This window comes from Peromyscus californicus, unplaced genomic scaffold (assembly GCF_007827085.1).
Source record: "Peromyscus californicus insignis strain IS unplaced genomic scaffold, ASM782708v3 Scaffold_13__1_contigs__length_99412109, whole genome shotgun sequence".
NCBI lineage: Eukaryota > Metazoa > Chordata > Mammalia > Rodentia > Cricetidae > Peromyscus > Peromyscus californicus.
The window spans coordinates 5,956,125-5,971,096 of NW_026294424.1; the positions used below are offsets into that span (position 1 = coordinate 5,956,125).

The following is a 14,972-nucleotide window of genomic DNA, read 5'->3' on the forward strand; positions in this document are numbered from 1 at the left end:
CTCGGGAGGCAGAGCCAGGCGGATCTCTGTGAGTTCGAGGCCAGTCTGGTCTACAGAGCGAGATCCAGGACAGGCACCAAAACTACACAGAGAAACCCTGTCTTGAAAAACCAAAAAAAAAAAAAAAAAAAAAAAAAAAGCTGGGACACAGTTAGGTACTGTGGCATATGCCTTTAGTTCCAGCGGCACTTTGGAGACAGAGGCAGGTGGATCTTTTTGAGTTTTAGGCCAGCCTGGTCTACATAGAGAGTTCTAGAACAGCTCTGGCTGTCCTAGAACTGTTTTAAGTCATAATAAAGAGACCCTGACTTAAAACAAACAAAAAAGCTGGGACACTTACTAAGCAACTGAGGCCTATGCAGTACCCTTCTCCTTTGGATTCTTAGGAATAGGAAAAGAAAGGCCTCATTTACCCACAGTGTGTGACTCATCCACTGTTACTGCATTTCCTTACTGACTGCATATCACCTTGTGCAAAGCATAATGCCATGGGCACCACCATGACCAAGACTGACATTACGTGTGATACATCTCTGAGAGAACATAGATCCTCCACCTTGTCACTTGGCTATGAGGACTGACTCCCTCAGGGTCCCACATGTGATGTGTAGCAGTTAGAACGTGACCCAGAGCTTTGGACCCCCAAGTACTATGCCCTTGGTTGAACTTTCCCCACCCAACAGGAGCATCAGCTTAGTCATTCTGAAGCTCACCTGCAGTCAGAGTTTGCAGCGGGAAAGGCCTGTTCTCCTATGTTCTGGGAGTTCCCAAAGGTCTGGTTGCTACCTCTATCCATGGACTGGCATGTACTGATCCCCAAATTGGCACCATCCAGCACCAGAGCAGCTGTTTGGTCCATAGATGCCTGCAAAAGGGTAAAAAAATTAGTACATGGATCCAAAATGAACCAAAAGGAAACAGCAAATAAACTATCCTGGTTTATTAAGTCAACAGGCATTATATAGATATTCATGCACATACATTAAAGCTACTTACACATATGGTTCGTTCCATTCCTCCCATTCTTAGTCCCCATTGGTCCCTGCTGGAAGAGCCAAAGGAGTCTAGAGACCACACCCAGTCCTGGGTGTACTACCTTGTCATAGAAATTAAGGACTTACATCCTCTAAACCAAGGCAGACAGAGGCCAGGCAATCACAATAATCCTAAAACCAAAGCAATCACTTCAGTACTAGACTCAAATCACAGGGCTGACATCAGAGGAAATTCCCATAAAAAGAGCACAGAAGGCTGGGCAAAGTAGTGTACCCCTTTAATTCCAGCATTTGGAGGCAGGTGGATCTCTGTGAGTTTGAGGTCTGCCTGGTCTACATAGAAAGTTCCTGGTCAGCCAAAACTATACAGTGAGATCCTGTCTCAAAAAAAAAAAAAAAAAAAGAAAAAAGAAAAAAGAAAAGAAAAGCCAAACACAGAAGTCAAAATCATCTCCGAGGAGACTGAGAGAAGGAAGAAAGACATTTGGGAAAGACAAATGGGTTGACATCCCAGGAGGGACATCCCATCTACCACGACTCAGCCTTCCCACCCCAGTCCTCCGTTCCTATATCTGTCAGTGGCACATTCAGCTTTCTGACAGCCCAGGTTCAAACCTCAGAGGCACCTGCAAGTTCTCTCCTCTAGCTTCATCCTGAGAGGCCTAGTCCTCTGGCCTTCCCTCGGGAAATTCACATGCACTAGGTCATGTTCCCCTCCATCTGAGGAGGCCGGACAGGGTCCAGACTGGCCCTACAAATGCAGCCCTTCTCCTGAAAACCACCTATGAGCCATTCCCATTTGCATCTTTCTAAAGAAAAGCTCCAACCTTGCTACCCTGTTGCTCTGTGTGCCACTACACTGTGAACGCTACAGAACATATGTCTGACTTGTGATTTCAACACAACACCAACCATTCACCAAGTCTACCCTTCCAATCAAACAATCTTATTTGTGTAATACTGAGTTCTGTTGTTCCGTGGTTCCTTATCTCACTGGCTAAAATCCACCACCTCAATGGGTACTTCACCTTGAAATGCTGATCCCTCACCATTTTCTGATTAGCCCCACACCAGCCCCCAAGTGGCAGACTTCACTGAGCCTGCTAAGGAAACTGCTCACGAAAGTAGTTTCCTGTCTCATTTCCTCTAAGGGTCCTCAAGTACAGGACTATGCCCGCTCACCTAAAATCCCTGCAGCAGCCAGTAAAGGTTACATCCCAGACCAAATGTTTACAGAGAATGACTGCGCCTTTCAGAGTACTTCTAAAAAAGAATAAAAGCCTTAAGTTACAGTTCTTGAATACCTCCTTCAGACAGAGGCTTCTCTTATCAGACAATGTTAGATGATGTAAATATTGCTATTTCTAAAATAGGGCTTGTCATCTCAGCACTACTGTCACTTGGGATCAAATGAGTCTTTGTCATAGTGTGGCCTGTGCACTGTAGGATGGTGAGCAGCAGCCCCACTCCCACGTTAGATGCTGGTAATACTAGCCACAGATGTGTCAAAATGTTTCTAGATATTACCAGCTGTCCCAGGAGATAAAAAAAAAATGCCCTGGCTCTAGAAGAACCACTGTGCTTTCCCACTGCAAGGCTCAATGATTTAAAAAGCAAGGCAAAACAAAAACAACACAAGAAAAAGCCAACCATATAGGCTTCCACGGGCACCATAAACACCCAGAGGAAGTACAGCAAGAGGTAGCCTGAAATAATCTGTGCACAACCACTAAGGCTTAGGAAGAGGTACCATGCTCTAACATTAAAACAGAGCAAGTTAATTAAGGGAGATTGGGCTCAGCACTTAACACACAAGAGTAGCTCACAGGGCCTGCTTTCTAGGTCCCTTTAGTAGGGTTGTTTCTCACGTAAGTACCCTGAAAATCACTCCCCAGCCTGAGGGATGCTGCTACAAATTTATATGATTTGGAGAGCAGAGGTGTGGCTAAGGAGTCATCCCTAAATCAGGAGTTCGCAAACATCTTCCAGATATTAAGCATATTGGGTTTTGTGAGCTACATCTCTGTTTCAACTATTCAACCCTTCACAAGAATACTGAAGCAGACATATGTGAACAAAAAACTAAAACCAACCAACCAACCTTAGAAAACAAAGAAACAAAAAGAGGTGGGCATGGTGGTGAACACATATAATCCAATCACTCAGGAGGCAGAGACAGCGGGTCAATACCATCATCAGCTACATGGTAAGTTCCAGGTCAGACTAGGTAGGCTATGTCAGACCATGTCTTAAAAAATAAAAAATAAGCCGGGCGGTGGTGGCGCACGCCTTTAATCCCAGCACTTGGGAGGCAGAGGCAGGCGGATCTTTGTGAGTTCGAGGCCAGCCTGGTCTAGAGAGCGAGATCCAGGAAAGGCGCAAAGCTGCACAGAGAAACCCTGTCTCGAAAAACCTAAAAAAAAATAAAAAAAATAAAAAATAAAAGAAAGTTTAAAAAAAGAAAAGAAAAAGGAAGAGGGCAGGGTAGGACGAGGCATGGCTCTATCCCAATAAAACTTTATTTACAAAAGCAAAATGGTGGGCCAGGTTTGCCACATGGTTGCCTGACTCCTGTTCTGTATTACACACAGTCTATCTTTCACGGATGCACATTTTGCTCAGATTGTAATACCAGAAAAAGCATGTTTTCCTGAAAACTTTATCTGCCATTTTTGTCCAACCATTCTGAGTCTTAGAAAAATGTTTCCCAGCCGGGCGGTGGTGGCGCACGCCTTTAATCCCAGCACTCGGGAGGCAGAGCCAGGCGGATCTCTGTGAGTTCGAGGCCAGCCTGGTCTACAGAGTGAGTCCCAGGAAAGGCGCAAAGCTATACAGAGAAACCCTGTCTCGAAAAACCAAAAAAAAAAAAAAAAAAAAAAAAAAAAAAAAAAAAAAAGAAAAATGTTTCCCATACTTCTTTGGCTACCGGAAGCTTAAAGCTGAATTTAGTACAAAGTTTTAGCTGCTTTACAAGGTCTTACCCTATGTTGCCTTTTCTTTTCTTGAATTTCCCTCATCTAGGCACATTTTATGTGGGTAGGGAGGAAGCACTGATTGGGGTTGGTGGGTTATTTAAAAAAAAAAAGACTTTGACATGAAGTTGTAAGGGAGATTTAGGAGGAAGGGGAGGGCAAATGGCTATGATCTAAATATACTATATTCATATATGAAATTACCAAAGAGTATTAAACAAATATGCACTAAATTGATATAATTCAGCTTCAATACTAACAGTTACTCTTTGGTGCCAAGATACCATTACCCCCAGAAAATAAAATCTCATGAATAGCCCGGGCAGTGGTGGCGCATACCTTTAATCGCAACACTTGGAAGGCAGAGACAGGAGGATCTCTGAGTTTGAAGCCAGCTTGGTCTACAGAGTGAGTTCGAAGTCAGCCAGGGCTACACAGAGAAACCTTGTTTTGAAAAACCAAAACCAAAACTAAACCAAACAAATCCCATGGATGATCAAGTCTTTTAAATGGCACAGTATTTGCATATAGCCTATGCACATCATCCTCCATAGTTCACATTCTGAACTTTCTGATTTTCAACACAACACTGTCATTCTCAAAGTTACACTCTAGAATCACATAGTCTAGCTACAAAACAAAGCACAGAATTTAAAAAATTTAAAAATCTGTAGTGGGTAGCCATTCCAGCTTTGATCTGGAAGTTCCAACTCCCATTGAGACTTTGGCAACTGTCACGCCTACAAGGCGGGGCCAAGGGAGGCGCCTGGGGACCCGAGATCTGGATCGGGGAGCGCTCACTCGGTGGCAGGACCCTGGATGGTGGAGGTGGCCCAAGCAGAGCTCCAGAGAACACTGCTGGACTGCGATACACTTTCCCCAGACCCCACGACCTACCTATCCCTTAATTTGTAAGTTACGCCATTAAATAAATCTCCTTTTAACTATGTGGAGTGGCCTTAATAATTTCACCAATAAAAATCTCCTAATGTTTCAGGTTTATGATTTTGTATTGGTTTTGTATTCACAGTTGTCCTGCAGCATATGCAGCCCACAGGCTGCAGGCTGCAGGCTAGACACAAGTGCATGAGTTTAAATAATCTCTAAATGACTTATAATACCTAATATACAGAACAGCTATGAGAGTAACTGTTACACTACACTGTAAAGAATAAGCTGAAGGAAAAAGGTCTGTCTATGTTCAGGATAGACATAATTTTTTATCCCCAATATTTTTGATCCATAGTTGATTGATTGTGGGTGGATGTAGAGGGTCAATTATACTAATTCTAATAATGGCTGATGCTGACCATATACTGATCACTTACCCAGCATCATGCTGTTCATTTACTTATGCAAGATTAGAAGTGTGTTAATTTCTAAACGTATAGGTAATTTCTATTGTTTTTAATGACTGACAAAAAACTTGCTTGTACTACAATCAGAAATGTGTTCATTATTTCTTTCCCTTATAATTTGTTGAAAACATTTATTATTTAAATAATATATTCAAAATAACACCATTTTAAATAACTATTAAATTAAATTGCTATTTCCTCATATAACGAAGAACTAGGTTCTAAAGCATAGTCAGTACTAAAGCACCTCCTTGGTATAGCACTGAAGTCAAGATCTGAAAGTAGACCTCTCTCCACTGTACGTTAGAAAATTAATGTAAAATGTGTTTTACATTAATTGCATAACAAGGGTATGCAATTTAATTGTGTGTACATACAGAAAGATCCCTTAGTGCCTCTAGGAAGAGTTGAATTTTTTAAAAATATATAATTTATTTTTATTTTATATTCATTGGTGTATGTGTGAGAGGTGCTGGATCCTCTGATACTAGAGTTACAGACAGGCGTGAGTTGCCATGTGGGTGCTGGGAATTGAACCTGGGTCTTCTGGAAGAGCAGTTAGTGCTCTTAACCACTGAGCCATCTTTCCAGCCCAAGAGTTGAATTTTTAACTTATATGTCTTTTTTGTTGTTGCTTTTTATTTTTATTTTTTTGGTTTTTCGAGACAGGGTTTCTCTGTGTAGCTTTGCGCCTCTCCTGGAACTCACTTGGTAGCCCAGGCTGGCCTCGAACTCACAGAGATCCGCCGGCCTCTGCCTCCCGAGTGCTGGGATTAAAGGCGTGCGCCACCACCGCCCGGCTGCTTGTTTTTTGAGACAGGGTCTCACTATATAACTCTGGCTACTCTAGTACTCGCTCTATAGACCAGGCTGCCTCAAACTCACAGGAGATCCATCTGCCTCTGCTTCACGTGTAAGACGCCATACCTGGCTTAATACAAAAATTTTACAACACCAGGAGAGACAAACATTCATTCATATGCAACTCTCGATGGAACTGCCCTGTTTACTGTTTCCAGTTGTAGGAACTTGTCCACCTTTGTTTTATAGGTAAATTCCACCACACAAAATAGACCATTGATCTCTATTTCAACTCTGCTGACTTTTCTTATATTAAATTATAAGTTTAAAACATCAATAAAGAGTCTCTTATTCCCAGGTAAAAGACTTTGGGACTGGAGAGATGGCTCAGTGGTTAAGAGCACCTGCTGTCCTTCCTAAGGATCTGGATTCTATTCCCATCTCGTACATGCAGTTCGCAACTGTCTGTAACTCTGGGATTCTGGCCTCCAAGACTACCAGGCACACATGTAGTACACAGACTTACACACAGGTAAAACACCCATAGACATAAAATAAAATTAAAAGTTAAAAAAAAAAAAAACCACACGGGCTGGAGATTTGGCTCAGTGGTTAAAGTTCAAATCCCAGCATTCACATGGTGGCTTACAACCATCTACAACTCCAGTTCCTGGGGGCCCAATGCCCTTCTTCCAGGCATGCATGTGGTGAACAGATATACACTCAGTTAAAACACTCATACACATAAAATAATAAAATACATAAATCTAAAAAAATATTTAAAAGAAAAAAGAAAGTAAAAGACTAAAGAAATTAGCCTGAGTCTGCTTTAATTCAAAATATAGTATGCCTCCTACACTCAGATGAGAGATGCCTGGTCGAGAACTCAGGTCCCAAAAGGGATTGCATATGGCTATTTGATTCACAGGTAAGGTTTGCAGACAGTTGTAGCAATGTCCATTCTTAGAAAACCAAGGCTCCAATGTAAACTAAACCTTAAGTCTCCCAGTACTGTTCAGAAGATAGTATAGGGGGTCAGCCACTCATTAGTATAGTGTCCTTTTGCCACCAATGTGTCTTTAGTCTCATTTTTTCTCATCTGGAAGATGGGTATAATACTTTATAGGTTGTTATAAAGATGACATTTATGGAACACTGGCAAAGTGGGAGCTCGATGAGCTGCTTTTCTGACTTCCACTAAATAAGGACTCTTAACTTCTCCCACCTCTCAAGTCCCATCCTCCTTAGCTAGACCCACTCTGTATAACCCTTGTTCACTCAGATCTCTGTAACTAGTTCTCTACAGTCAATTTCATATAATACTTAGAAACCTCCATAAACAGCAGGGAGCCCTATTTGCCTTCAAAGACCAGTCAAAACAGTAATTACTAATGCTAATTACAGAGTGGGTTTTGAGTCAAGCCTTGTGGGTCATGAATGTAAATCCCAGTTCTACTCTGTGCTGTAGAAAGCAACTTCTTTGTCCTTTATTTCTCCACTTACAAAACTGGAATAAAACTTTTACTTAACTGATAGGTTATGCTGTAAGGTGAAATGAGATAATACATGATGTGTTAGGCATGTGGTAAGTAAAGAATTTTATGGCCTGGAAGGCCCTCAATGACCTCAGCCAAACCTTTCATTTGACAAATAAGTGAAGTCCAGAAATCAAGTGAGCTGCCCAGGGCCACACACCATTAGCCTATGACATAACTCAGGCCTATTTATAAATGCTGGCTGTTTTTTTTCCCCCACCACTTCCTGCCATACTATTATTAATTTATCTTGGCTGAACCAGGAGGAGAACAATAAGTGTTCAATCCTTAAAATATACACATTTCATGACGCTTATAAAATTTAAAAGGGCAAATGCTGGTGACAATGAGATTCACAGCAATCAGGTGAACCACACAAGTAGCAATGGAAAGCATCTGGCTCAGCACTGGTGTGGTAGGCTGTGCTCTTACACGAATCTCCCCCATTCCCCTCTGCTGCTCTGAACACCAAGACATCTCAGAGCCAAATTCAATTTCAGCTGTCCCTCAAACTCAGATTCAGTCCAATTTCGTCTGCTCGAAGGTAAACAGAAGGCCAGCTTGTGCCAATGGGATGGGCATGCACAGGCTGTGGTTTGGACTAACCTGAGGGTAGAAGGCAGATGATGCTGTGCGTGGGCTGCGGACAAACTCCATAAAGAAGGCCCCGTCCTGAAGTCAGAGGAGGAAGCAGCAGCAGCAGCAGCAGCAGCAGCAGGTGTAAGGTAGCCAAGAGATGGATTGTGTATGAGAAAATGAGGAGGGGGGATGAAAAAGAAGTAAATAAATCAATGAAGACAAGGAGGCAAGGAGAAAATCAGGACATGAGGGAATGGGGTGGGGGTGGAACAGGGATCCCAGAAAGACAATATCCAAATGCAAAGCACGAGCAAGAGATCACACTTCCATTAGCAGAATACCATCTATGTGGGTGAAAGGTACCACCAAGCTCCTTGTGTGTACCTATGGCTTGGATGCTTTTAACTTACTTCAGACCAATGGCAAGGAAGAGGGAACAGCCCCAGAGCAGTGCTGGGAACAGCAGGGTAAAGGCAGCAGTGACATCTTGTCCTTCAGTTTGGCTGGGTAAAAAACAGCTCTCTGGGAGAGAGACACTGAAGCCTAAGATTTCTTCTGTCTGTTAGTTACTAAATGTGGCAGCAAAGAATCAATGAAGAGAAAGTCTTGCTTAATCCTGTGTGCATACAGGGGGTGCAGAGGCAGCAGTCTTGCTCCTCTACTGCTTGGGAACACAATCAAGAAACTAAGACACATATAAAATCAGGTACATAAGTACTAATGCAGTGGGCTTCCTGAAGCCATCACCCTGCTCTACTTAGGGCTGGATATAAATGCCCATGTATTTGAAGCAAAAATGACAAATAGGACATTTCAAAGAGCTTCTGATCCTTCAGAGCCTTTTTACTGTGCATGAATGATTATTGCTGCAATGCAGGAGCGTGCTCTTACACGAATCTCCCCCATTCCCCTCTGCTGCTCTGAACACCAAGACATCTCAGAGCAAATTCAATTTCAGCTGTCCCTGAAATGCAGGAGTGGCAACAGATCAAGGTCTCTGCTCCCCTTCAGTTCCACAAGTACAATAGTGGAAATATTTGGGTGTTCATTGTATCACCATTGCCAGTACCTCTCAGCAGCCACTGTAAACTCAAGGAGCACACCCTGGAGAGGCATGACTGAAGATGCAGATGCATCACACACTCCTTAAGAGGCACTGCCTCCAGATGTGCCAGCGGGACAGCTCGTGGCTTTTGGCTTCCAACTCCCTAACCCTGGAGTGCACACCCAGCACCACGGCTTTCAGAAGTCAGAGTACAGTGAGCATCCCGACAGCAGTCTAGTGTGTGGCCTCTAGTGCATCTCAGCCTTCCTACGGTCCTCTACCTGTCCACCTTGTCGCTGGCACCGTCTCTAATCCTGAGAAATGACAATGTATAAAGGTCGGAAAAGGCTGGAAGGCATTAGTCCATCCCAGAATATGACTGCTGAGGCACTGATGATACTGAGAGATCTATGTCACAGAAACAAGATCAACCTTGCCAAAAGAACTTTTTTTTTGTATATAGCCTTTGTACACAGACTCTCCTTGGGACCTAAAGCTATTCCTTTGAGCATGGGTCAGCAAACTACAGCTTGTAGAATACATCTGGCCACTTACCTGATCCTCACAGGCTATGAGCAAACAATGGCTTTATAATTTTAAATGGTTATAGAAGTACTTATGCAGGACCTTTATTTTGTCCATGAAGCCTGAAATCCACACACAGGGTTGCTGATCTCTGGTCCACAGTCTCCAACCTGCCTACAGCTTTGGTTGGTACCTTTCTCATATTTTAATCCCTAGCATGTAATTCTAGTAATTTATACCAAGGTAATTAATCAGACCTGTAGTCAAATAACTGCCATAAGGAAACTCATTAGCATAATTTATAATTTTACATGCTATAGATTAAATTCTATATAATTGGCAAATTTTTTTCCTCCCAAGACAGCTGTCTCTATGCAGCCCTGGCTGTCCTGGAACTCACTCTGTTCCAGGCTGGTCTCTAACTCACAGAGATCTGCTTGCCTCTGTTTCCTGAGTGCTGGCATTAAAGGCGTGCCCTATAACACTCAGCTAAAATTTATCTTAAAAATGAGAAACCATTTACATTTTAAGCAAGCTTTCTGTGTCAATGTAGTATTGGGAATCAAACCCAAGGCCTTGAGTATGCAAACTGAACACTCCACTTCTGAGCCAGAACCCCAGCCCATAGCTACTTTTTTTCTTTTTTTTTTTTTTGGTTTTTCGAGACAGGGTTTCTCTGTGTAGCTTTGCGCCTTTCCTGGAACTCACTTGGTAGCCCAGGCTGGCCTCGAACTCACAGAGATCCGCCTGGCTCTGCCTCCCGAGTGCTGGGATTAAAGGCGTGCACCACCACCACCCGGCTCTTTTTTTTTTTTTTTTTTTTTTTTTAAATTAAGAGATTTTCTATTCGTTTTACATATCAACCACGGATTCCCCTGTCCTCCCTCCTCCCACCCCCCATTATATTTATTCTTATTTTATGTACATTGGTGTTTTGCCTGCATGTATGTCTGTGTGAGGGTGTCAGATCTTGGAGTTACACAGTTGTGAGCTGCTATGTTGGGGCTGGGAATTGAACCCAGGCCTCTGGAAGAGTAGTCAGTGCTCCTAACCACTAAGCCATCTTTCCAGCCCCCCACAGCTACATTAAACATCGTGTTTTAGGGACTGAGAGTTTAGTTCAGTTGTAGAGTACTTGCTTAGCATGCAAAAGGCCTTGGTTGAATCCCTAAAACTTAAAATGGAAAAAAACAAAACCAAAACCCCACAAATTTTTAAAACATGACATGGAAAACTTTACGAGTAAAATTAATAAATACTAAGTTAGATATAAAATATGCCAAAACTACGAAAAGTAAGTGCTCCAACTCTTTCGCCTGCCACACAAAATGATGAGTCTGAACTTCCCAGGAGACACAAAAGCCTAACCTGGGTTGTTTTTTTCCTCCATTCTGTCACACTTGTTATGCTGTAGAGAGGCCTAAAGTCTCAAAGTTTTGTTTGCATTTTTCTTTCCCAATATTTCTCAGGAGTCTTAAAAACCAAACCAAACCAAACCCAAACAGGAGGCTTTGTGTGGGTGGTGCTTCAGGAACTCCAACTCCCCTCTGGCAGAGTGGTGGTGACCCAGAAGGGAAGCTAGATGGCAAATGCCACAGCTCAGCTCAGATCTCAGCCTGGACCAAGAGAGTTGTGTGTGGGTGATTGACATGCTGTGCCTGGGGAGAAATCCACCCACTACCATCAAGGGGAAGGCTCCTTTATGGGGGGAAGAAGGGGATGAGAGAACTTTACGAGGGTTTGTGGTAGAATTTATCTGCAGCTTCGGCACAATTGATTCTGTATTCATGGCTATATGTCATGCCTTAATTTGGGCTCCTGAGAGCACACAGCAACAGTCCCCTACTGGTGAGCCACCTTTACCTTTCGTGGGCTGTCCACATAAGTGGGCGTCATAGCAACACTGCTGTTCTCAGCTGCCTGAGAGGAACTTTTTCCATGCACAGCTGCCTGCTGCTCTCCTAGGCACCTGAAGGAAGGAAAATACATGACTGCAGCTTGCTGGAAGATGTCTAGAGAAGAGCCAAGTTAGTCTACATGAAGACAGCACAGCTGTTTCCACCTTCAAAACATATGCTTCTGCCTTGCTTTTCCTTCAGGCCCTACATTGCCCCCTTAACACCATTAAATCATCCTAAACAGCCATTTGTCTCCCACAGTATATCAGAAAACAGCCCAATCAAAGAACATCCTAGGGCTGGTGAGATGGCTCACTGGGTAAAGGTGCTGGCCACCACACCTACAACCTGAGTTTGATCACTGAACACACACAGTGGAAGAAAAGAACCAACTTGTGTAAGTTGACCTCTGACTTCCCCACACACTGTACCATGTGTGCATCCCCTCTACAAAATAAATGTGATAGAAAATAAAAAGCATTCCAAGAAACAGGGTGTAGTGTCACACACCTTTAATCCCAGGAGGATCTCTGTGAGTTTGAGGACAGCCTGGTCTACACAGAGAGTTCCAGGACAGCCAGAGCTGCATATTAGACATCCTGCCTCAAAAAGACCAAAACATAAAAAAACAAGCATTTAAGAAAAACAAAATCCCATGTTTCCACGCACATGTAGAATCCAGACTTAAATACATATATGTACATGGCATAGAAGCATAAAGACCACAATTAGGGAGGAAGAGGACCAGAGGGAGGGAGGAGGGAGGAGTGCAGGGCAGGGAGTGGGAATATGATGACACATGTATGAATATTTTATAACAAAACCCATGACTTTTTTAAACCATTTTTTTTAATACTAAAATCTTAGTTTAAGAGGCTGGAGAGGTGACTCAGTGATTAAGAGCACTGGCTGCTCTTCCAGAGGATGTGGGTTTGATTCCTAGCACTCACATGGTGACTTAACTTCAGTTCCAGGGGATCCAGAGCCCTCTTCTGGCCTCCTTGAGCACCAGGCATGCGTGAGGTACACAGACATACATGCAGGCAAAACACCCATACACATTCAAAAAAAATTACTGTGGGCTGGCATGTGCCTGCAGCCCTAGCTCTTTTAAAAACTGACCAAGATGATCATTTGAGCCAAGGAGTTTCAGGACAGTCTAGGTAACAGGGTGAGACCTCACAAAAACACGTTCTGAAAATCAACACTGCAGTAACATGCAGTATCAACTAAAGGTTTATGTATTAGTTCTACATACTTTAAAGGGATTTATGTTAGTTTTTCTAACATAATTATACTTCCTCCTTTCCCAAGTCATAAAGTAAAACAAGATTTTCTTATGTCATCTTATCTCAGTTCCAATGTATATTAATGCACAGCTATGTGTTCATTTTCTAATTTTTCCCCCAACTAAAATTAGTGTATCATAAGTAATATAAAGATGGTTTAAAGTATATGGAAGATAAAAAAAATTGGGTCATAGTAGCACACACCTATAATCCCAGAGATGAGGGAAGCCAGGAGGATCATGAGTTCAAGTCCAGCCTAAGATATATATCCAAAGCAAAAAACAAGGGCTAGAAATAAGTTCAGTAGTAAAATTCCTGCTGAGCACGTGCGAGGCCATGTGGTCAGTCTCCAATACCTCTTTCCCCTAAAAATAAACTGTAAACTCTTGTACACTGCTTTCAGATCTCATTGGATTACTTGGTAAGTTTCAAAAGACCCATACAGTCTTAAGTGTTTCATCACTGTTGTAACAAACCATCCTTCTATTATAACAGAAATACAGTACTACAGAGCATTGTTTGGGGTATGAGGAAAAGTCTATATATTTAGTACAGACTTTATTTAAAAGAAAATTTTTTACATTTATTTATTGGGGCTGGGTGTGGCTCATGCCATAACACCCACGGAAATCAAAGTTAGAGGACAACCTACAAGAGTTGGTTCTCTGGGGAATGCAGGTCATCAGGCTTGGCAGCAAGAGCCTTTACCCACTGAGCCATCTTGCCAGCCTTAGATTCAATTTTAGATCAGTGGGTGGTGAATCCACAAACACATCACCCACAGACAAGGAGGACCAATTATATTGCTGCTGCTGCTGGATACTTCAAAGCTAGATCCTTAGCTCTGGCCTATTTTCTTCAGCAGCTGGGAGCACTATTTAGAGGGAGAACAGCTCCAACTGCAGAGCAGGTTGGACTAAGCTGAACAGCCACAGTCAGTGAATGGTGTGTGTGCTGTCAAAACTCAGATTACCTTTGAAACCTGTCCCATCTAGCTCCGGTGCTCATGTGGGGCCCCTGAGACTGTCACTGGGTAGGTGACAGTACTTCCTCCCACAGATGTTGAGCCCAAAAACTCTCCTTAAACAGTTTATATATGAAATTCTATCTTGTTCTGTTTCCCTGGTAACCTAATCTGTAACATTTCTCATATTCTGACTGTGTGTGTGTGTGTGTGTGTGTGTGTGTGTGTGTGTGTGTGTGTGTGTGTGTGTGTGTTGCAGAGATCAAACCCATGCTCTCATGTCCACTATAGCAAGGACTCTACCACTTTTGTCACCCGACTGTGAGATATCAAATATAAATAAAAGATATACAAAAACAAAGAGTTTAATTTATATTAATATGCAGAGACCCCTGCAGATTTAGCCACTAAAATTACATACTCAGGCCAGGCAGTGGTGGTGCATGCCTTTAATCCCAGCAGTCAGGAGGCAGAGGTAGGCAGAGTTCGAGGCCAGCCTGGTCTACAAAGTGAGTTCCAGGACAGCAAGGATTAAACAGAGAAACCTTGTCTTGAAAAACAAAACAAAAAGACATACTCAGAGACAATTTTGTTTCCTCTAGCTCCCTGTCCACACACACCAATTACTTTGAAACAAAACTCACATATCATTTTATCTGTAACAGCAGTATCTCTAAAAGAAAATAATTTTTTTTTTTTCTTCCCCAAGACAGTTTTTCTGTATAGCCCTGGCTGTCCTGGAACTCGCTCTGCAGACCAGGCTGGCCTCGAACTCAGAAATCTGCCTGCCTCTGTCTCCCAAGTGCAGGATTAAAGGCGTGTGCCACTACTGCTTGGCTGAAAATAACTTTTAAAGAAACATAAGCACAACCAAATATTTCTACAACTGTTTAAAAAATATTTGTGTGTCCAAAACAAGATCTATGAAGGCCTCTGTTTTGTTCTACGTGATCTCTTAAGTCCCTCTTAAGGTCTAAACTCCTCTCCTCTCTCCCTATCCTTGTAGCTCAT

The 14,972-nt window shown here is 42.7% G+C and overlaps 1 protein-coding gene across 24 annotated transcripts in view; it reads right to left on the minus strand.

Annotated features, from left to right (window-relative positions):
• Depdc5 (DEP domain containing 5, GATOR1 subcomplex subunit) overlaps positions 1-14,972 on the minus strand; it is a 127,961-nt gene that overhangs the window by 27,064 nt on the left and 85,925 nt on the right. For 20 of the 24 annotated variants that reach the window (XR_008217676.1, XM_052736253.1, XM_052736266.1 and 17 more), the window contains 3 exons: positions 11,674-11,779; positions 8,268-8,333; positions 714-865 (listed from right to left, as the gene is read on the minus strand). Coding sequence is in view for 23 of the 24 variants with exons in the window: in XM_052736253.1 (XP_052592213.1) it covers positions 714-865; positions 8,268-8,333; positions 11,674-11,779 (324 nt within the window). In the remaining variant the exon portion in view is untranslated. The remainder of the gene's footprint in view (positions 1-713; positions 866-8,267; positions 8,334-11,673; positions 11,780-14,972) is intronic. The other 4 variants (XM_052736264.1, XM_052736263.1, XM_052736262.1 and 1 more) reach the window with 1 other exon arrangement.